This window comes from Siphateles boraxobius, unplaced genomic scaffold (assembly GCF_051911475.1).
Source record: "Siphateles boraxobius isolate OS27281-9 unplaced genomic scaffold, OSU_SipBor_1 13, whole genome shotgun sequence".
NCBI lineage: Eukaryota > Metazoa > Chordata > Actinopteri > Cypriniformes > Leuciscidae > Siphateles > Siphateles boraxobius.
In genome coordinates this window covers 22,134,166-22,158,888 of record NW_027508733.1, presented here as the reverse complement: position 1 = coordinate 22,158,888, position 24,723 = coordinate 22,134,166, and the positions used below count along the sequence as shown (strand labels likewise).

Genomic DNA, 24,723 nt, shown 5'->3' with positions numbered 1-24,723 from the left:
TGCTAGGCGACTCCCACACTAAAAAAATTATGAGCCAAGAAAAAAAAAAGGGAGAGAAAGAAAACGGACAGAGAAAAGGGGTTAAGCCGTCTGCCAAGAGCAAATGGCATGCCAGGCGCACATAGCTGCCATATCTGTGGGCACTGAGGCACATGGCAGCGGCTCTGAAAACTCATTCTGTGATAGATGAGCCGCGTTTGAAGGACTTCTGATTGAGGGCTGAAGGAAGATGGTGTCTGGTGTTTGGATGTGTGTCGCATCTGATGCCTGATGCAAAACAAAGTTGGTGTGTGTGTGTGTGTGTGTTTGTCTTACCATGACATAATGTCTCTGTATTTCTGTCTTCTCTGTGGCCAGCTTTTCACACTCCAACTTCAGACTGCAGAAGAGAGAGAGAGAGAAAGATGTGTTGTTGGATTGGTAGAAATAGAGATTCTGTTGGACTGTTTTGGTGTTCGTAAATAATGATTTACTTATAGTGTTTATGAATTGTCTAATAAATGTATCAATTTCACTTTTGAATCCCTCACATCCATTTATAACAAATGCAATTCATGCTGCCTTTGACAAACTGCGAAAACATGACGCAATGACAGCATAAATATATAAAGATATACAGAAAAACACACAAGACCCAGAGACAAATGGATAAATAGGCAGAGAGATGACAAAGACATAAGAATTACAGACCAAAAAAAGATAGATAGTGAGAGACAAACTGAGAAACAAGAAAGACACAAAGACAAACGGATGGATATGCAAAAAAGCAGATAAAAATATATAGAAAGACACAAGATAGATATAAAGACAGACAGAAACAGAGGCGTACAGATATATAAATAGATATAAAAAAAATTTAAAAAGCAGACAGAAAGAGACACTTAGAAAGACAGACAGGAGTAGACTGACAGACAGACGACAAAAAGAGACACAAACCAACAAGTATACAAAGACATTTAGAAGACAGACAAACATACAGAAAGACTAAAATAGACAGATGAATAGAAATAAAAGACATGTATAGAGATACACTAAAGACAGAAGACAGATAGACCCAGACTAAATCCACTAAGATCAGTCAGCACACACACTTTCTCATCTCCATGGCTGTATTTCAGCTCTTCACACACACTGACTTGTTTGCAGGCGTCAGATTTATGCGAGCGCGCGGGAGGGCCTGGGAAAATTAGAATATGATTAATATCGCAACATTACTGCGCCGCAACAGGTAATAACGGCACATCCGCTCTCCTTCACTGACTGCGCACAACCGTCGATAATTGACTCATTTATCACCGCGAGTGAGGAAGAGCGCAGAGGATGATGGGCGTGGGGTGTGCGGGAAGTGAGAGAGTGATAGAGGGAGCTGTGGAGGATTAAATTCATTCCTCTGCTAGAATTTATTACACTGGAATTGCCTCACTGCAAAAGTCACCCCCGTCACAGGATTTCCGAGAACTGACAAATCTATCGGTGCGCGTTTCGCTGAGACCGTCTCTGCTTATTTATTTATTTCCCATCTCGCCTGAATGAGTTGGCCTCAATTATGCGATGCGGTGAAGACATGGCTCCCTTGTGCAAAATCGCAGGGGAAGTTGGAGAAAACAACATGACGGCACCAAATATTGTCAGGTTCATTGGATAAAGATGCTAGATCTGTTTTCAGGCTTATATTTACATAGTTACGAGATTTAAATGCGATCATTAAAAATTCTGCAACATCTCCCACGTGGAAAAAGGCAGCTGAGAGTTCAGCGCGCAGCGAGGCTGGAGAGGATTTATTGAGGTAAATCAAGGCTAATGTGGAATTAAACTTTAAAGGATCAAATCTTTAAATGCAGGCACGACACCTCAACACGCAATAAACAACAGCAACTGGGAGGTTCTGCAAGTCCAAACAAAATGACTGATCATTAATTGTTCCACCCCCTAAAATCATGGTAACAGCTTGATTATCTTAATGTCAAAGAATCAAAAAAGCTTGTTTAAAGAAGATCCCATCTTCAGTTATTATTAGTGGTGTTCTTTTTATAACCCAAGTCTCTTTTAACATGCATCATGGTGTTTGAATGGTTAAATGTGTTGTTAGATGAACAAAACGATATTAAATTCTACTACCTCTGAAAGCACTAAAAAGTAGGGGTGGGAATTACAGGGTACCTCACGATATATACGATACACATGGCTCACGATACGATAATATCACGATAGAGCAATTCTGCGATAATAATCAATATATTGCTAGACAATCCTGTAATGACACATCACGATATCTGTCTAACTATGAAAACAAAATAAAGGTTAAAGGATTAGTTCACCTCAAAATGAAAATGTCCTAATAATTTACTCACCCCAATGCCATCCAAGATATCCATGTCTTTCTTTCCTCAGTGGAAGAGAAAATGAGTTTGAGGAAAACATTTCTGGATTTTTGTTCGAATAATGGACTTCCATGGTAAACATCGTTTTGAAGTCCAAATCAATGCAGTTTCAAAGATCTTTGAAGTGCTTGAAACGGCTGTGGACGATCGCAGCTGAGGAGAGTCTTATCTTGTGAAACGATAGGTCATTTAAACAAATATATAAATGCTATAAATATATAAATGATATCATAAATGAGTAATATATATATATATATATATATATATACACACTTTTTAACTACAATTGTTCGGATTGAGCTGATCTGTAACGCGCCGGGAACTATGTCATCACGTTGAAAGGTCACGCTCGAAAAAAAACGTTTAGGTTTTAAAAGATTTAAACACACAGGATACACACACGTAAGGACCATTTTAAACAATAATATGACACAGACATAAATATGTCATTCGACATACAATACAATTTGAACTATCCTCCTTCGCACGGTGACCTTTCAACGTGATAACGTAGTTCCCAGCGCGTTGCAGATGAGCTCAATCGAACAACTGTAGTTAAGAAGTATATATATATATATATATATATATATATATATATATATATATATAGGTCCTTCTCAAAAAATTAGAATATTGTGATAAAGTTCATTATTTTCCATAATTTAATGATAAAAATTAAACTTTCATATATTTTAGATTCATTGCACACCAACTGAAATATTTCAGGTCTTTTATTGATTTAATACTGATGATTTTGGCATACAGCTCATGAAAACCCAAAATTCCTATCTCAAAAAATTAGCATATCATGAAATGGGTCTCTAAACGAGCTATTAACCTAATCATCTGAATCAACTAATTAACTCTAAACACCTGCAAAAGATTCCTGAGGCTTTTAAAAACTCCCAGCCTGTTTCATTACTCAAAACCGCAATCATAGGCAAGACTGCCGACCTGACAGCTGTCCAGAAGGCCATCATTGACACCCTCAAGCAAGAGGGTAAGACACAGAAAGAAATTTCTGAACAAATAGGCTGTTCCCAGAGTGCTGTATCAAGGCACCTCAGTGGGAAGTCTGTGGGAAGGAAAAAGTGTGGCAAAAAACGCTGCACAACGAGAAGAGGTGACCGGACCCTGAGGAAGATTGTGGAGAAGGACCGATTCCAGACCTTGGGGGACCTGCGGAAGCAGTGGACTGAGTCTGGAGTAGAAACATCCAGAGCCACCGTGCACAGGCGTGTGCAGGAAATGGGCTACAGGTGCCGCACTCCCCAGGTCAAGCCACTTTTGAACCAGAAACAGCGGCAGAAGCGCCTGACCTGGGCTACAGAGAAGCAGCACTGCAGTTGCTCAGTGGTCCAAAGTACATTTTTCGGATGAAAGCAAATTTTGCATGTCATTCGGAAATCAAGGTGCCAGAGTCTGGAGGAAGACTGGGGAGAAGGAAATGCCAAAATGCCTGAAGTCCAGTGTCAAGTACCCACAGTCAGTGATGGTCTGGGGTGCCATGTCAGCTGCTGGTGTTGGTCCACTGTGTTTTATCAAGGGCAGGGTAAATGCAGCTGGCTATCAGGAGATTTTGGAGCACTTCATGCTTCCATCTGCTGAAAAGCTTTATGGAGATGAAGATTTCATTTTTCAGCACGACCTGGCACCTGCTCACAGTGCCAAAACCACTGGTAAATGGTTTACTGACCATGGTGTTACTGTGCTCAATTGGCCTGCCAACTCTCCTGACCTGAACCCCATAGAGAATCTGTGGGATATTGTGAAGAGAAAGTTGAGAGACGCAAGACCCAACACTCTGGATGAGCTTAAGGCCGCTATCAAAGCATCCTGGGCCTCCATAACACCTCAGCAGTGCCACAGGCTGATTGCCTCCATGCCACGCCGCATTGAAGCAGTCATTTCTGCAAAAGGATTCCCGACCAAGTATTGAGTGCATAACTGAACATAATTATTTGAAGGTTGACTTTTTTTGTATTAAAAACACTTATTTTATTGGTCGGATGAAATATGCTAATTTTTTGAGATAGTAATTTTGGGTTTTCATGAGATGTATGCCAGAATCATCAGTATTAAAACAATAAAACACCTGAAATATTTCAGTTGGTGTGCAATGAATCTAAAATATATGAAAGTTTAATTTTTATCATTACATTATGGAAAATAATGAACTTTAGCACAATATGCTAATTTTTTGAGAAGGACCTGTATATATATATATACACTTTTTAACTACATTTTTTTTTAAATGACCTATCGTTTCACAAGATAAGACTCTCCTCCTCAGCTGCGATCATGCACAGCCGTTTCAAGCACTTCAAAGATCTTTGAAACTGCATTGATTTGGACTTCAAAACGCTGGTTACCATTGAAGTCCATTATTCGAACAAAAATCCAGAAATGTTTTCCTCAAAAAACTCATTTTCTCTTCCACTGAGGAAAGAAAGACATGGATATCTTGGATGGCATTGGGGTGAGTAAATTATTAAGAAATTTTCATTTTGAGGTGAACTAAGTGCGTATTTTCCACCCTTTGTACTTAAATGTGGCTGGGGCAACTATAAGCCTATATTACTCACACCATCCCATTAATAACCTCTGTTTCTTAGGCTAGTTAACTTAGGTTCACGTTTCCCTCATTCATGTTTTGAGCGCCACCTCGAGGAGGCATGAAGTAGCGACGCTGGGAGCAAGGAAATCTATTTAGAGAGCCTTATTTTATCAATTAAAATATTGATATTTGGCGCCAGCGATTCTCATATCGCACGAAGATGGACGATGATATATTGCCCAATCGATATTTTATCCTACCCCTACTAAAAAGTAAAATAAATCAATTTAAATGCTACAAGTTAATTTAGGCATCAATGTAATTATACAGTACAAAAAGGGGATTTTGAGATTTGTCATTGAACTTGTGCTTAAGATTCACTTTAAATGAGCATTAGGTGATGGCAAATATCATGTTATAGTAAAAATAATGCATAAATTAATCATAAATCTTACATTAATTCCCCCTATGGTGTTGCTGAGAATATGAGACTGTCCAATAAATGTAAAGAAAACACCAACTGCCCAAACATTGCTAATGAGTCCAACCCTTAATTACATAAAATCAAAACCATGCAACGAGAAAGGTTCATAAAGAAGAAAAAAAATGTCTCTTTCTTTCCCTGACAACAGATAAGGTGATCGTCGGAACAGGCAACAAAACTGCAGGCTGCCTGCACCACAACAGCTAGCTCACAAAGCGCCATTAGGTTACTTCAATATATACACACAAGCTAACTGCACTTTTAATCATATTGCATACCACAACAGAGAAAATTTATAATGATTACTTAAAGTAAAGCATCTGAATGAAAAGTTTGAGTGAAAAAGCAAATATTCAGTCTGACGGTGAGGATTATCAGTCCAATTAGAGAAAGTGAGTACACTTCCTCACAGATCTCATCCTTATTTGCCATGCCTGTGCCTCATTAGTAAAAGCCCTTGTGTCTTCTGTATTCTCAAAGTGCTTTTTCATCTCTCTGCTTAAAGTGCACGCACACATAGTGATTAGTTAGTGAAATAGTCCAGTTCAGAGCTTAAACCCCATTACTGCCTGAGAGAGGATTGATGAAGGTTTTTACTTTGGCAAATTTGCATTTGCGGCACACAAACTCATACACTCTTTGAAGCCTGAAATGTGCTTTACGATACATCATAAGAATAACACATTTTATGCTTTGTCATGTTCAGAAATCGCAGATTCATAAAGCAACGTTGCATTCTCTGCATTACCACAGGGGGCGCTAATGGTTAGTTTTCTTCTTCTGGTCAACAACTGTCAGGGTGGAGCAACAGTTTGAAGAGAATACTGCTGAACAAGTTGATTACTTTTGACCATGTAACAGTTATAATTGAATATATAGAGAGGTTTAATGCATACTTATGTATAGTATGCTAATGGCCTTACACTAAAGTGGCAAAATGTAAATGGTATAAAACAAGGCTGTGCCCATGTTATACCACATGGTGAAAACCAAAAAAAATCTCCATCGATAAAAGTATATGGCAAACATTCCTGATGAAATACTCTGTCAGACACACACCGACATTAAAGCGCAATTGCAAACCAAAACCACCCACCACAAAAACATGCACTTAAATACACACGCGCTCGATGGGGGAATGCCGGGCCACACACATACAGATGTATTCAGCAAAGCAGGCCTAAACCACAAACCCCAGACTTCATCATAAAGATGCCTAGAATCCACTAAAAAGTCCACTCAAGAAGGCACAAAGAAGATATCATGGGTATCAGCGCAAAGCTGTTTCCGTTGCTGGTGGCTGTCTGTGGGTTGGTTTTCTTCATGTCTGAGCCATTGCAAACCCAGAGGACACATTAGCAAGGTAGGTGAGCTGCTGTGTTCATAAAAGGGCTGGGCAAAGCAAAAACTACTGTAATGAGAACCTCCGGTCTAAAGCCCTCCTGTCTGCTGATTAGAGGCCTTCTACACAAAAAACACCCAAACCTAAGCACACAATCACGAACATGCAGAGACATACGCAAAACATGTGCACACTGAGCAAACAACACAGCATGGTAACACCATATAGAGTAGCTCTCTTTGTTATGCAGTTCCTGCCCAGTTCACATTTCCTGCCGGACCTTGCGCTGTAACCTGACCTCGGCCTAAGTGTGTTTCTCACATAGACTAGCGCCCAGCCGCCCACACACAAACACACCTCTCCCCAACTCAACTTGCCAAATCTCTTTAGCTCTGACTCTTTCCTGTCCTTTAATCCAACACCAATCAGCCTCCAGACACAAATTACGAGAACTAAAATTAAAATCTAAGCCACGCCACGTATAGCCAAGAGCTGTCTGTGCCTGTCTGGCGCGTCCTGTGTGTGCCTGCCACGTTCTACCTGGAGAGGGACCAGCTCAGTGGCAGGAGAATGCTTATGGGAAATGCCACATCTGAAACACCATGGGAAGGCCAGGCCACTGCTAATCTTGTTGCCTGACCTAAAGGAGGTCTGTGATTTTAGACTTCACATTGTAATGCTTCATGAAGTGCCATACAGGGGCTAATTATAGCGCTAGTAAGAAAATTAGATCAAACTGTAAAATCACCCATTGACTTGAAGTCCCAGAATGTTTGACATTCAAATTATAATGCTGCCTTCGTCATGTTGTAATGATTGTATTTATGAAATAAGCATAAATTAACAATATTGGCTGTAAATACCAGTAGGGAAACTCTGGATTTCCTCACAGCCCAGACTTTGAGTTGGGGGGGATGTCAATTAATAGCAGAAGCTTAGTGGTACTGATCATAGTTTTGAATCTTCACTCTACGGTGTAGTATTCACCCATTTTGTGTACCATTGTGTACCAAAACAGTGATGAAGCTTGTCAGAAAATTCTACTCTTCTAGCCGGGTTATGAGATGCCAGCCTTGTACATTCAATTTCCCATCTGTGGCCCCATTAGAATGAAACAAAAGCATTAATTACACACCTAATGCTAACCATGCACATATTTTGCTCTTTATTTTGTCCACTGGCTAGAAAGGCTTGTTGCAGTAGCGGGAATTAAATAAAAAGGAAAAGGAAATTAACCACATTGTCCATTTCATTTGGACCTAAATCACATTGAAAATTAAAACTGTAATATCGAATTACAAACTACCACAAATAACTTTCATAAATCATGCGACTCTAGTATTTGCATACAGTACTTATTGGCATGAAACACAAATGTAGTTCTTTACTCCTTGAGCAAGGTATTCATCTTATGTTGAAATGTCTCCCGCTCTAATTTGATAACAAGTGTGCAGGTGTTTGGCCCTCTGCATCAGGCTTGAGCCAGATTAATTACATATTCGAGCACCAGCTAACTGCGAAAATCAAGAACAGATAAACAACTCTTAAAATCTGACTGGGAGACCAATACAGAGCCACATGAGAGTGGTATTATCCATTAATTTAGAAAGGTGCCCAAAATATCTGCTTAGCTGTTGGCTTCTGAGAAAGATGTTGAGCAAATACAGCCATAAATATCCAGGCTGATATACGTGTAAACCCAGCAGCCATCAGAAGGGCTGAACTCTGTTTGTACGGAGGATTTTTGAGCTTATTTGACTGAACACTGAAGGCAGGAACAGAAGAGACTATCAATAGGCGGAATGTGGGGACTGGGTGGATTTGGCGAGTCTGGCATGAGGAATCAAAGCTGTAGCCGTGTGAAGGCTTGCCAGTAATAAGGAAGGGTGTGCGGGTGTGCAGAGGGGGCATGGACTACCGTACCGGAGAGGATGCCAGCACCTACTAGAAATCACACACTGGTCATGCCTGGTCTGGCCACATTCCTGAGCCTCAAAGTGCACATAAAACAAACCCACAGAACCAAAGGAGTATGTATGTGTTATGAGAAAGCAGTGGGCCTTCCCCTCTTAGAAGCTACATCAAGGGATTTATTTTGAATACTAACAACAATCTAAGCCCTACTTGTTAGAAATTCCCACTAAAACTACACTCTGATGGTAGCTAATTTACATGTTGCCTGGCTGGTCCAAGCGAATGATTAGCTGGTGTTGAAAAGGGATGTCCAATCTTGCTCATGGAGGGCCATCTTTTTGCAGAGTTAAGCTCTAACCTCCTTAAAATTTTCTAGTAATACAGAAGATCTTGATTAGCTAGTTCAGGTGCATTTAACAATGGATGGAACTATATTCTGCAAGAAAGCATCCCTCCAGGAGTAGGATTGGACACCCCTGGTATAGATGGATTTTTTGATGGACGGCCAGAAGTCAATCACCTTTGTCAAGCAGCCACCATGTTCCAAAAAGCAACCTGACCGCCCTAGCCACTGACATTTTAACCTTTCTTCATAGCCTTCTTCCTACAATTACATTGCATCAGGAACTCTGCAAAGACATTCTCCCATGGGTTGACTAAATTACAGGCTTGGGAAAAATGTTTTTCGATTATATTGACATAGAACATCTTAGCGAGTGTATGTATTAGCAAGGGGGTTGTACCTGTGATACTGTGTCTGCAGGAACTGGAACTCCTCCTTTATGCGGTCCAGAGTCTCGGGGTAAGTGAGTTTCAGAGGTTGAGTCGACCCCGATGCTGCAGCAACTGCGGCTGCTGCTGCTGCAGCTGAAGCCGAGGACCCGGGGGGTGGTTGCAAAGGTGCCTATGGTGGGGGGGGGGGGGGGGGAAAGTAGAGTTAGCATCTGAAACTTTTTTTAAACAGGATGAAAAGCGTTTTTAAAAAGAAATTACACTTAAAAGCTAATTTCAGGCAACTGCAAAAAGCTCTGTCGTAGCACATAGGAATCAATAATTATTTCAAGACTTATAATGACACCAGGCTTAAAATAGTGATATTTTGCATTCTTTAAAAAAATCTGATGATTCAGAGAACTGATGAGAATTCAGTGAGAAAATATGATTTGAGGAGCTCATTGCATAGAGGTCTGTGAGCAAGATAGAGAGTGATGTGTACAAGGCAGAAATGAAGGGCACTGATGAAAGACAAGCTACGCAGAATCAGAGATAAAGCAATGAAAGAATGAGAGTGGATGGGGGCTGGGGAAGTTCCATGACATAGGCTCCATTGTAAAAGGATAAAGCATTACAGACAGATGCGTGTCTATATCAGAGTGGTTGTATGCTAGGAAGTAGGACTGGGTTGGGGACTATGCTCACTGCTAGAATTAAGACATTTGTTTAAAATTAAGCATGAATTAGAAGAGGGAGAAAGAAAGACTACCCCATCAGAACGGGACCCCACCAAGCTAACTGAATTCCGCTGGCACCAGCAATTAGGAGCTTGGCCTCAGGGTAATGCAGACAGACAGGCAGACAAAAGCCTACGTGCAGTACAGTAAGGCCTGTCTATCCATCTATCTGTCTCCAAGCACCTCTGCTGACGAAGATCCTTGTGCTCGTGACTGATCATCACAGGGGTTCTTGCACTTCTCACGGGAATCTCTTCTTCTAATGAGCTAAAAGGAGGAAAAACTGCCAAAAGGGACATGATTGACCAAATGTGAAAGTGCATAAAGCCCCATTACTTCAATTAACATGGAGCATGGTTTTGACGGTAGTCGCATTTACTGCCAAACACTTGAGCGGCTAACCGTTGGCAAAGTGTCATAGGCTGTTATGAGCATGTGTGACCTGCATTAACACAGAAAAGGCTTTGACCTAGCCAAGAATTACAGAGAAAATGAAAACATAGTACATGGACAGTTTAAGCTTAAAGCTTGTCTTGGAGGGATGGGGACAGATGTAGCTGCAAATATCAAGGGGGGTGGAGGGTGTCTGTGGGTAAAAGGGGTCACCCTGTGTCGGGGCAGCAGGCTTGGAGTACTAGGGGGGATGTTTGAGGAGGGGGTGGACCGAACTACACAGGGAGAATAGAGCTACTCGGCCTTCGGCTCATGGGAGACACGGTGCATTGTTAGAGTCTCTAACGAGCTCCTCTCTCCAGCCCTGCATTTCAATCTGCTGTCCAGATCCCCGGGCTCTCACAGCTCCAGCCTAGCAGGGAGCACACACACACACTACAATTACTTCTCACAGGCCAAAGAAAAGAGTCTGGAAAACAAGAGGAAGGCCATTTGACAGGGGGAGGCGGGAAGAAGGGGGAATGACACTTGGCTCTATTCCCTTCTTCCCCTTTATCTCCTCTTTCTCTACCCCACCCAGCCTCTCATTCTGATATTCACCTCTTTTTATTCAATTTTGCGTACAGGTGCAAATAGACTTCCGGAAGAAAGAAAAAAGGAATCACAAAGAAAGCAGGTCTTTGATGAAAGGCTGAGACCAAAGAGCCAGTCGCATGGAGCTTCTTGGAAACTGAATGTTCATTAATTAGACATTCAGTTTTCAGAAACCAGATTGTCACTACCTCTCAGAGGCCATTATTGTGGTTCTTTCTATGCGCCCAGTCTCAATATGGGAGCCATTTGATTCAATGCTCTTATAACCTGCTTCTCAGGCTAAACCGTCTTGCAAATCCTCTGTGCAACTTTCCTTGGTGGTTGTCACAATAAATGGCTCACTTGACCTTGACAGTTTCACAACAAGGTTTTAACCTGGCATGGTTTTGGCAGGACCTAAACAGCATTGTGGGCCACTCTTGTCTTAGCGAAAGTCATGGTCACAGTTATCTGTATTAAGGCAAAACTCTGAACACCCAAGTTTATTGAACCGATTAAATATCTTATGCCATGCTGACGGGTCACACAAGAAAAAGGTACCTTGAGGCAGTAATGACTTCAATCAAGGCTAAATGAAATGTTCACTTTTTGGATTTTAAATAGTGAAGAATCTCTTCGTTCTCACATGACACTTAGTAAGGAATAGCTCAGGATCAAGTTGGGAGTCTGTAGGAAATGATAGCTTCAGCTGCCTAGATACTATGAATATAACAGACTCAGTGGCAAACACTCACACTCAACAATGAGTCTTGGAAATTGTGAGTGTGCATGCAATGTTTTAATTTCTTTTCCTCTAATTATATTGTGTTTTGATGTGTTGCATCAACCAATAATGATCTCCCAAATCCCCCTGCCCACCCATTTACTAAGACACAAAATGTAGAAGACTTAAGAGACTGCTATACACTACAAACAATCACACACAGAGAGAGAACTGCTGCTTCTGTGTTCACTGAGCTGTCCAAACCACAGCTTCTTTCTTTCTGTCAGAGGTCTGGCTGAGGGACCTACAAGACTCCCACATGGCCTACATCTGAGAATTGCTACGCAGCCTGTGAAATGCTGTGGCCGGGCCATGATGACCGACATCGCAAAACCTGTCAACACGGTTGCCTAACCTTTGATAAAGCCGTTTCTCTTTTCACACACAAATCACTTGGAAAGAACAGACCTGACGTTTCCATTCCCAGAGAATAGCAAAGCCCAATAAGGGATTCTCCAAAGCTTCTAAGTCTTTCAGACCAGAGTGTAAATTATAATTGTGCTATAAATACGGTTGTATATTTTCTTTAGGTGTCTTTTCATGGTAGCGTCAGCAAGTGAAGCCTCTGAGAACCAGCAACCCCACTAATTATATCATGTTTTTCCCTAGAAAAAAAAATCCACCCTAGGAAATGGGGTGTAGATAGGCTATAAAAAATTGGAATGGACTTTCTGCATCTCTGAACCATTTAAAGAAGAACCTCTTTTTAGGTGTACGCACAAATCCAAGGAACCAGGCGTTGCTTTCTGCAGCAACGTTTGAAGTTCAGGCATTGTATATAAAATCTTTCGACTACAGTGTCAACAACCGGCAGGCATTTGCATTTTAAAAAACCTCCCCAGGAATCTGACCTAGGCGCAGCCTTGTTTCATTGATTCCGTACTCTACGGCAGCATAGAGCTTTAAGGAATGCCCCAGTAATCCCTTACTTAGATGGGGGGAGGGGACATGGGGTGTAGTATGGTGCCAAGCACCTGTTTCATTAACATCACATCTTTTCTCTACCCTCTCCGCAAGCTCGTTATTCAAATTTCCCCGCTGTCAGGATACATTAGCAGTGCCGCGACGTTGGCTTGTCAGCTGTGGTAATTGCTGTAGGTGCTTCCTTTATGAGGTAACCCACAGTCTGTTTGTTCTTTTGCTTTTAAGGAATTCCACACTTTCTTCCAATGACTTTTGCAAACCTTGCCCAAAATGCTTCACTTAATGGCTGAGGTTGCCAAGGCCGAAATGGGCCATGCCCTGATTCCCTTGGATTCCTCTGGAAACAGAAGGCTGGAGGAAATGGGATCATCATCAGGAAGGAATACTGAGAAATACCTCACATAGAAAGGGTACTGGTGGACCTCTGTTGGAGACATCTCGGCCAGAGCAGATCCCTCCAGAATACAGAATCAAAACCAATCAGAAAGTGTCAGTAGGCAATCTGTAGGAATTGCCCACTGTTTCAAACTGGGAAATAAGATTTTCCATTTGGTAGTTAAATTATATGCAATGTAATAATAAAAAGAAGTCGCTAATGATGAAATTTGCAGTCTCGTCTGTAAACAAACAACCCAGTCTGTAGTTTACTCAAACAGCAATATGAATACAGATGCTAATAATTTCCACTCCTATATTTCTACTCATAATTGACTAAATTAAATGTCTGTGCCATAGTAACACTCTATTAATACTTAATATTTTATGTTGATACTTAGCCTACAAGTTTTGTCTAGAAACTTAAAAAAATGATTTGGACTGAAGAACATGTCTTTTCTTATTGAATGACAAAACAGCTGCATCACATCCCAACCACCTTTTCATGTTCTAGGCTGTTCAAGGTGAGCAGCAAGAGGCCATATTCAGAAGTAGCTGGGTGCCCTGGAAAAACAGGTTGGACCAATCTTTCATTCTAAAGAGTAATAAGAAAAGAACCAAGCAGCCTGGTCACTGCAGAGCAACAACCAAAAGGGTTGGAAAGCCTGAATACTTCACCTATGTACCATGTATCTCCTTCAGATCACGAAAATGCACACCCCAGTGGAATCTAATTTCCATCCCTTAGGAAATGAATGTCAAAGCACTCTTAGGGAAGCTGGGGGAGGGGTGTATGATGACTGTAGAGAAATCTCATGAAGGATTTTAACACATTGTTTGATTCAATCAGTACAGACCATTCAATTATAACTGCCTTTTATTAAATAGTGGTCGACCAATATGGGCTTTTCAACAGTCAATACTACCAATATGACAACCAGAGAGCATGGTGACCAAGAAAATAACACCCGATATATGTGATAAGGCTCGTACACATTTTAAGTTTGAGCAATTTCAATGTACACTGAAACCAAACAAACTTTTCTGACACAAGGGAGATCTACACCATATATTAATCGGCCAAGCAGTGCAATCGGCCGATTAACATCATAATGGCCAGACACAGATCGATTTATCGGTCTAGTTGATATATCAAGACCCAAAATAGCTTTATGAGAAGATATTATGGTAAATAATTTTTTTTTAAAACAATGCAAAATGAGCATACATTAGACCATAAAGAAAAAAATATAAGTATTTAACTTTATCAAAGAGTGGTCAACATTGGAGATTCATGCAGAACTGAAATTTGAATATTCATGAAACTTACATGTATGAAAGGTGAAAAGCAATGTACTGTGGCACTTGAAATAGCCTAACAGTAGCTGAAACTTACAGTAGCTGAAACATCAGAAATACAGAGATCTGCCTATGAGCTATTAGGGGGTATAACAATAACATAACGGGAAGGTAGTATCATTTAAGCTCATTGATACATTTATCGAATTGGCTGCCTTGAATATCTCGGATAAAAAACAGACTATTTAAAGCACATTTCAGTGTGGTTTGATTCGATCTAATCATGCCTTGATGAGCAGCACTACTCGGCCAACTACAGTTTGACAATCCATGTGAACGTGTACCTTAAATGATGAGACAAAGGGTACAAACACACTTTGTTTTAGCCTGTAGGTGAAATGCACTAAAGCGCATTGCGCACCAAGCAGACGGTCATTTTACAGAGTAGTAAGGCAACTTACCGGGGGTCGATTCTGGGGAAACATGGCGAATAACGGGGTCGTTGCGGTTTGAGCTTCTTCTGTTTCGGTGTTGTGTTAAACGTTGTTTCAGAAGAGTTTGCACCTTTTAGCGGGTCTCAAAAGAACATTTGGCCCTGTATCGGCGGCGCCAGGCTCGGTCCGCGCATTCCTCGCTCAAGACTCCCTTTGTTCTGCTTTATCGCGCGATATAAGATGCGCCCAGTCCGGTATCGAGTCCCTCAATACGGACCACCTCGAAATATCAGAATGCACGCGCTCGGCCTTCAGAGCTCCCCCGCCCTTGATGTGTTTTACTGATGAAAATAATAAAGAAACCAAGTGGATGGCGAGCTATCGTGCTCCCAAGGCGCGACACTCTACGCAGCCGCAGCTTCTTTTGTCTCTCTCTCTCTCACACTCTCTCTCTCCTCATCCGCTCCTTCCTCAGCTGTTTTTCAATGGGACATACGAGTTGTTTTCTTCAAGAGAAACGCATGCCCCCACCCCCCCCCCCCCCCCCCCCCCCCGTGCAAAAAAAGAGAAGGGGTTTGGCTTGTGGTAAAAAGAAGCAAAGAGTTAAATTCTCAAGTTACACTCATTTTAGGCTGCGGTGGGAGTAGGACCCCTTAAAACGCATGGATTGATCTGTTCAGTGTTGTATTTGTTTATGTGGGTCAATGACAAATAATGATGTCTGAGGTGATTAAAAAGAGAAATTAGTTTGTGGCTTGTTATTAAAAATGTGATCTATGTTTATGCTGGTTTCATACATTTTTGAAAAGTATTTATATATTTTTTTTATATCAAATATTCTGATTTAAACACTGTAAACTATGATATTCATGATTTGGTATCACATTTTTTTTTCTTTTGTCAAATCAACTTTAATTTATAATAATTTATAGGCACTACTGGTAATTTAGATGGTTCAGATAAAATAATAATGTAAGTTATTGTTGATTAAAGCAATCTCCTTCATTGTATTGACTAATTGTTTTCAATTTCATTGAACTTAAAATTTTGAAGGCAACCAGGTTACAGGTTACAATATTTGTTTACAATGCAGTAGTATAACCATCAAGAAGTAGTGAGTGCACACAACCTGGACGTTTTTGAAGGAAACATATTTTTGATTAATGAATATAAGGACATTCTTGGGTTCACTCCATTTGAAATGAACAAACAGTGCACTTTTATATGATAGTCTGTGAAAATGTGTTTTTTTTATGGCACATGGCAACAAAATGGCTATACCTTCATTTCAGTTACACCACTAACCTTGACTTGGCAGACAAATGTTTTTCAAATATTAATAATTGAATAAAACTTATAGAACTGTTTTCTTCAATGGTCTATAAATAAAAAGGTTACCAAACAACTTGTGCCAAGATTTATTTCTTTTTTTTAACGAATTTAAACTTTATAATGAGACTTATTTGTCTTATTTGTGATGATCGGTTAACCGTAACACCACCTACACATTTATATACATACTGAAATATAAAAAGTTGATTAAATAAGAAGTTCAACATAGGTGTATGCAAGTAATTTTCTGTAGGACAGCCTACTGATTTTCTATGTATTTTAGTACAATAATGTAAAATACAAGCATCACGCCATTGACTTAATGTGCAAAATAGATGATCCAAGATGCCAAAGTAGTGTTATAGCTAATATATCGATAAAGATTATTAAAATAAATAGGTCTAATAAAATCTCATGTGCACAAAATGTTATATTTTGAGATGTGGTTTAAATATAGCACCCTGTCTCTGTCGGCTATTCACACGTTCTTCACATTGTCTAATTTTATGCACAGGACTTCAAATGAAAAATAAGGGTGCAGCTAACTGTACAATGATTGAATGAATTCTCCACGTGGGGTTAGACCCAGCCACAATCAACACTGGCTGCGGTAGCCAATCAGCGTCGAGAGAGCCCCACGTTGGGTACGCTGACCGCTCTCTGATTGGTGCGCGTCACAAATATAGAATCCCAAACGTCAGTCAGGCGCTCAGAGCGACCGAGAAAACCATTTAACCCTTTCGGTGCGCGCGGTGGAGACATTTGATTTCAAATTCCTTTTGTGATGTAAAGTAGTTTTTTTTTCTCTTCTCCTTTTTATTACTTTAAATCGCTTTGCATTGTTTCAGGGCGACCACAATGAAGTCCCACGGCTATAGGTTTAAAAACGAGGGCCTATTTCCTATGTAAATCGCCTTTTGTTTTAGGCCAGCAGTCTCTTCATCTGTTTATGAAATGTCTTTATTTGAAGATTCCTAAGATAGTCAGTCCGGTATTTTGATCTTGAAGACACATGAAACATCCCTTCGCTATAAAGATACAGCATGCTCTGGGGGACAATAAGAACCAGTGTGTGACCTAAATCAAATCTCTTGTGAGTGTTTGTTGCTCTGGGTCAGGGAATACAGCTTAATATACTCACAAAGGTATTATAAACCCAAGGAATCATGGAATATCTTGGATAGCTTTTTTGACAAGACAATATGAACGACAGCTATTTTCATGCTCCGCTGTGACATAAATAATCAAATACGTAAACTCTCTTTTGGTGTAAAGAAATGCAAAAAACGCATGAGCTATTTATTAGTATTCCAGTGGCATGACCCCTTTAGCTGGGCTCATAATTAGAGAGGCAGATATTGAAAAAGCAATTTTCCCACTGTAGAAATCACTACCTGGCAGCAGTGCGGCTGAAAAACAGAAAGAAGGGATGCAGAGGAGGAGAGAAAATAGAGGGAAGGAGGAGTGTATGGATCTGCTGAAAAGAGAGATACAGATTTAGAGGATGTATGGAGACTGGAAGCCGAAGGGGGAGGTGGGGGAGGGGGTCATTATTGCCATTTTTCCCATGAATTGTAATGCACCGAGCAGGTCTCCTGGCCACTGCGGTCCATATTGGAAACAGTCATAAGCGAGCCACATATTAGAGTCATGCTGCAGGATGTCTGATATATGATGTTTGGTGTGTGTGTGTGTGTGTGTGTGTGTGTGTGTGTGTGTGTGTGTGTGTGTGTGTGTGTTAGCAGAGAGAAAAATAAGCGTTTTAAAGCTCAGATTTCACAAAAGTTTTACAAGCAACGGTCAATATCTCCATTTTTCAGATCGAACGAGAGACGCCTTAAAACCATGTTTCCATTAGGCCCAAGAAAACCGATCAAAAAGGCGTTTTTTATCCCCTACAATGTTTGACATTATTTATTTCACAGAGACGTCCTTCACAAGTAACAAACTTGATCAATGATCTTCCCCCGTAATTCCCTTTCACATGCTGCCCACACAAAATTGCAAAACACAGATATGAGCTTTTCTGAAAGCCGAACAGAAAAAGACCAACTTGCTTCGGTACTGGGAAAACATGCTTTTAGCATTTAGAACTGCATTAGGGAGAATATTTAAAGGGATAGTACACTGTAAAAACTCATTTTTTAAAAACTCAGTTTAATTTAAGTTGAAATTACTTAAACATCCAAGTTGATTGTACTTAATATAAGGCAGCAACAATTTTTTATAGTGTTATAACAAAAAAAGTATTTTCAGATTTTTTTATACGTGCAAATATCATTCATTAGGCCTTCAAAAAAAATTCAAGATAAAACAGTTGCACTACATTTTACCACCTGAAATAACATTAAAAGGGAAATTACCAGATTTTTTAAAAGACATATTGACCTTGAAGGTCAAGAATGCCATTCAGGGGGTCCTCTTTATGACATAATTTCCTGTTTTAAGAGGCTTTTGTTTCATTATGATATCAGGACAGTTGTGTCACCCTGACATTTTACTTTATTTATTTTACATATATGCATGCATTGCTATTTTGGGACTGAAATATTCAATAAAAAGGGATAGTTCACCCAAAAAATGTATTTCTGTCATCATTTACTCACCCACATGTTGTTCAAACCTGTATCAGTTTGTTTCTTCTGTTGAACACAAAAGAAGATATTTTGAAGAATGTTGTTAACCAAACCGTTGACGGAACCCATTGACTTCCATAGTATGTTTATTCCAGCTTTGGAACAACTTTTCATATTTGGGTGAACTATCCATTTCTACACAAAAACAAGGCTTTTGGTTTCCCCTTTCCCATAACAACATTTCCATGGTGGATATATTGTTTCACGCACTGGATTGCAAATATACCTGCATACATATATCAAACTGACAGCGCTGACTTCACTTTCTCAAATTACAGAACTATATTTAGAGCAGAAATGGTCACTTATTCAGTGGCGAAGCGATAATTTGTCTGCATTTGTGTTGGTACTTTGCTCTCGTAATACTTGACAATCTGCTTAATGTGATTGCTGCAATATATGCACTTAAAATAATGTGGTCTTGCTAAGAAAGCACTTAATATGAATGTAAGCTTGATACACACTCATCCACTTTTGTATAAACTCGACATTCAAAACACTTAAGAAAGAAAAGGAGAAGTAAGAAACTGAGAAATGAATGGATGTATCGGCCTCACGATTGGAGGCGTGTGAGTTTGTGGCCAGTATGGAGGTGACTGACAGCTAGACAAGGCTATGCTGTTGTTGTGATCCCCCTCTACACACACACACACACACAAACACACACCCCTCACAGACAAGCCCCATGTCAGCACGGAGACGGGAGGCTGATTTATTGGATTCTCCTCCCCTGGGAACCCCCTACCATCCTCCACCTTTTCCCCCATCCATCCATCCCTCCATCCCTCCTCCTCTTTCCTGCTTTCCCCAGGGGGCAGAGAAGGGGTAATGACCCACATCAGCATCCACACACACACGCACAGACCCTCGTTCAAGCACATTTGGACCCTTCACAGGATATCAAACGTCAAAAAACAGGAATCAGAAATTCCACGGCACCCATTCAAAGTATAATTAAGATGATTCATTCAGACAAAAATGAGGCTTTGACCTGGAACCAAGACAATGTATTTGCATATACAGAGATATGTCTCTATTATCATAGATCTGTATCAATATGCTGTTGGCTTCCCGTCAGTTCTTTTTTATTGAAACAAATTTATATCTGATCAGATTGGCAATAGGCTTTCACAAAATGAACTGTTTTATTGTTGTATTTTCTGACCACCTTTTATATGCCAACTGCGTGATGACATAAATCTTAAAGTCTTAAAGGGATAGTTCACCCAAAAATTTAAATTCTGTCATAATTTACTCACCCTCAAGTTGTTCCAAACCTGTATGAGTTTCTTTCTTCTGTTGAACACAAAAGAAGATATTTTAAATAATGTTGGTAACCAGACAGTTGACGGCAACCAACATAGTTACCAACATTAAAATATATTCTTTAGTGTTCAACAGAAGAAAGAAACTCCTACAGGTTTGGACCAACATGAGGGTGAGTAAATGATGACAAAATTTACATTTTTGGGTTGAACTATCCCTTTAATTATATATTTTGTTTTGCAAGTAAATGTAAGTGATTAGCAATAAGCTATGCTAATAAACACAACAGTATACAGTAGCCTATATATTAGCCTAATATATATACTGTTTTATTTATTGGTTAATAATATACTGATTTTAAATAGCCTAAATCTAATTTGTGTGCTCGTTGTCGTAATCATTGCAAATCCCCTAATTTGCTTCCAATAATGATGACTGCAATCGCAATAATAATTAAAGCTGCAAGCAGCATTTAGCGGTGTTCAAGCAGTTAAGGCCTTTAAGGCCGTAAAGCACAAAAGCACCAAAAGACATTAAGTTTTATTTAGCATACATTTAAACACTGACATAATAGATGGAAAATACCATTTACAGCCAATACAGGCAATTTTAGCATGATTTACCATGATATACCCCATTTCAGTGTGATTTTCATGATTTACCATGAATCTAGCATGATTTACCATAGTTTACCATGGTGTACCAAGTTCTAGTATGATTCACCATGATTTACCCTGTTCTAGCATGATTTACCACAACTGAACACATTCTAGTATGATTTAATATGTTTATAGCATGATTTATCTTAGTTTACCTTGATTTACCATGTTATAGGATGATTGACCATGATATACCACATTCTAGAATGATTTATCAGGATTGTAGCATGATTTACTATGATTCGTCACATTGCTAGCATGATTTACCATGATATACTGGTGAAAATCAAGTCTGTCAAAATGAGAGTGAGCCAATAAGTGGTCTTCTACTGCCCTTTGCTGGCCATTATACTTATTAATAAAGTGTTTTCACAGGTGCTTTTGTGACTCATATCTAGACACACACACAAGTCATTATGAAAATATATGAAATGCTTATAGACCATTAAAATATGTCTTTGCAAGCTATTAATCAGATTATTCAGGATTTATTCAGAAACATGGGACTACACACACACATTCTGTTGTAGATAAAGTGATCTGAACTGTGTCTCATTCAGGATTAACATTTGTCCGTGACACAATGGTCAATAGTAATACTTCAATAGATGAATTTTGACAAAATGTGAGTGTAAATGTTAAAATAGTGATTTTATAAACTCTAAATAAGAATTATAGAATATTAGTAGTTAGTAGCTTGACAAAATGACTATTTTAAACAGCAGGGGGCAGTAGAATACCACTTATTGGCTTAATATGCCATTATGTTATAACTTTAACCTTTTTAACTGTTATAGATGCATTATTTCTTATCTTATTTAGAGTCACATGTTCTGACTTGTTTTTAAGAAGATCTGAGCATTCATTGAAGAGATATAGGCTTTCTTGGTAAAGGCTTCATATTGAAGTGACCCTATTATAGCCATCCAAATGAAGAAGTTATAACTTTTCTGATGATTATTTATCTAGAGAGTCCAGAGAATTGTACTGAACTGATTTTGAACATTGTGATATAAATATTATATGATCATAGATGGAAAAGACCATTTACAGCCAATACAGGCAATTTACCATAGGAAATACATGGTTTTAAACCTTTTCAACTGTTATAGTGCCACCTATTGTCCGATCTCCATAAAACTTTGCATGCTTGTTAATGATGTTATGTCACATATGCTCATTAATTTTTGTGAAGTTCTGAGTTTTTATTTAGGATTTATAGGCTTTTGAGTGTGTTTTGACACGCCCCTTCTTCTAAATGACCCTGTTACAGTGAATCAAAGGGCAAAGTTCAACTTTTTTTCAATGATTATTGATCTAGAGAGTCCAGAGAATTGTCCTAGACTGGTCTGGTTCCGATCGGGCGAAAAACCAGGGACTAGTTCGCAAAAGTAGGTTTTTAACATATTCGTGAATATTTAATGAACGATTTGATTGACAGCAATGGTTCTAGAGGCAAAGTTGTTCATCATGAGGAGATCTATCAAATGATATGCATTTTGTGGGGATATGTGCAACACCACATGATTACAGAGCCGTAAAACTCGTTAGCGCCAACTAGTGGCCGATTTCTTTCAAAACTCTTACAGACTTCTTGGGCCATGAGTCGAACATGCCCATAGAGTTTCGTTCCGATTGGCCTCCGTTAACCTCGTCTCACAGGTGCTCAAACTTTATTGGCCGATGGCGGCCATGTTTTTTTAGATACGCCAATATCCTTTTACACATACATGGGGCCTTGGACCAAGACACTGCATACCAATTTTCAGGTCAATCGGACTAACGGTCAGGTGGCCACACCCCCTTTTATGTTTTTTTAATGTTATAGCGCCACCTAGTGTTAGATCGACGCGGTTTTTTTACTGTGACCTCAAATTGAACTCATAAATATGTGGACCAAGTTTGGTGAAGATATCTCATTTACTTCTCGAGTTATATCCATTTTAGTAAAATAGGCTCCTCCCACAACGTTCATTTTGCGCCCCCTAGCAACCGAAAATCGAAAATTCAACTTTTTTTCAATGATTATTGATATTCAGACTCCAGAGAACATTTCTACACTGGTTTGGTTCCGATCGGGCAAAAAAACAGGGACTAGTTTGCAAAAGTCGTTTTTTAACAAAATTCAAAATGGCGGAAAATCTATCATGGCGGAAATGAAATCGGAGATATACGTTTTTTAAGTTAAGAGTCCAGCTTTCCAATGATATAAGACACTTGAGTCTACGCCTTACGGTTTAGGAGTTATGAGCAGTTACGCGCAATTGATTGCTGTAGCGCCACCTATAGGCCAATCGGGGTCATACTCTCTGAACCTCTCCTCGATTTTTGTACTACCATCTGACAAAGTTTCAGAGCTCCAGCACTTACGGTTTGGGCTGCACGATGCGTTTTAGGGGAAAATAATAATAATAATAATTAAAGCTGCAAGCAGCATTTAGCGGTGTTCAAGCAGTTAAGGCATTTAAGATTTTTAACCACACAAGCATCAAAAGACATTAAGTTTTATGTAGCAAGCATTTAACCACTGACATCATAGATGGAATAGACCATGTTTTATCATGATTTACCATGACATACCACATTTCAGTGTGATTTTTCATGATTTACCATGTTCCAGTATGATTTACCATGAATCTAGCATGATTTACGATGATTTACCACGTTCTAGTATGATTTACTACGTTCTAGGATGATTTACCATAGAGCAGTGGTTCCCAAACCTGTCCTGAAGGACCCGTTTTCTCTGTCTCTCTAATCAATCACACCTGATTCAACTCATCAGCTCATTAACATATGTGATTATGAGCTGATGAGTTGAATCAGGTGTGTTTGATTAGGGTTCCCAACACTGCCATAGAGTACCGTGATTCTAGCATGATTTACCATAGTTTATCATGATTTACCACATTGCTAGCATTGATGTGAAGTGTCAGTACAAATGAAGTGATAAACTCTGACAAAATATGATTGTGTTATAATAGTAATTGTTATACAAGTGATTTTATAGTGTCTAAATATGAATGCACCTGTTAAAAGACTTCATTAATAAGTAGAATGAGCCAATAAGTGGTCTTCTACTGCCCTCTGCTGGCCACTTTCATTTTGACAGTTTTTCCATTTTAACTCCTTTATGCAAGCTTACACACACACACACACACACACACACACACACACACACACACTGACAAAATCATTATGAAAATATATTTGAATGTTATTTCATACATGTCTTTGCAAACTATTAATCAGATTATTCAGAATTTATTCAGAAACATAGGACTACACACACATTCTGTAGTAGATACAGAGATTTGAACTATGTCTCATTCAGGATTCACATTTGTCAATGTGACAGAATTGTCAATAGTGATACTTCAATAGATGAAATTTGACTTAATGTGATTGTAAATGTTAAAATAGTAATTTTATAAAGTCTAAATAGTAATTTTGTCACACTACTCAAGTATAATTCATATTTTAAACAGCAGGGGGCAGTAAAATACTACTTATTGGCTTAATGTGCCATTATATTCATTTAATTTTCTAATTTTTAACTGTTATAGAGGCAAATTTTGTCCGATCTGTCTGAAATTTGTCATGATTGTTTGGAGTCATATGGCACATGTTCTGACTTGTTTTTAAGAAGATCTGAGCATTCATTGAAGAGATATAAGCTTTTGGGGACACTAAGTCATGGCTACATTGTGAAGTGACCCTATTATAGCCATCCAAATGAAGTTGTTCAACTTTTTCTGATAATTATTGATCTAGAGAGTCCAGAGAATTGTACTGCAATGGTTTTGAACATTATGATATGAACATTACATGATAATAAATGCAAAACACCATTCACAGCAAATACAGGCAATTTGCCATAGGAAATACATTGTTTAAAAGCTTTTTAACAGTTATAGCG

At 39.2% G+C, this 24,723-nt stretch overlaps 2 protein-coding genes across 11 annotated transcripts in view; both read right to left on the bottom strand.

Moving 5' to 3' along the window:
- tle2a (TLE family member 2, transcriptional corepressor a) overlaps positions 1 to 15,440 on the bottom strand; it is a 34,489-nt gene extending 19,049 nt beyond the window's left edge. For 9 of the 10 annotated variants that reach the window (XM_077226608.1, XM_077226604.1, XM_077226609.1 and 6 more), the window contains exons 1-3: positions 14,939 to 15,440; positions 9,422 to 9,582; positions 316 to 379 (exon numbers count right to left, since the gene is read on the bottom strand). In XM_077226608.1, coding sequence (XP_077082723.1) covers positions 316 to 379; positions 9,422 to 9,582; positions 14,939 to 14,962 — 249 coding nt within the window. In that variant the 5' untranslated portion in view covers positions 14,963 to 15,440. Of the gene's footprint in view, positions 1 to 315; positions 380 to 9,421; positions 9,583 to 14,938 lie in introns of those variants that run through there. The other variant, XM_077226614.1, reaches the window with a different exon arrangement.
- Positions 1 to 24,723, bottom strand: part of LOC143736071 (uncharacterized) — a 795,401-nt gene that overhangs the window by 294,375 nt on the left and 476,303 nt on the right. The window lies entirely within an intron of this gene.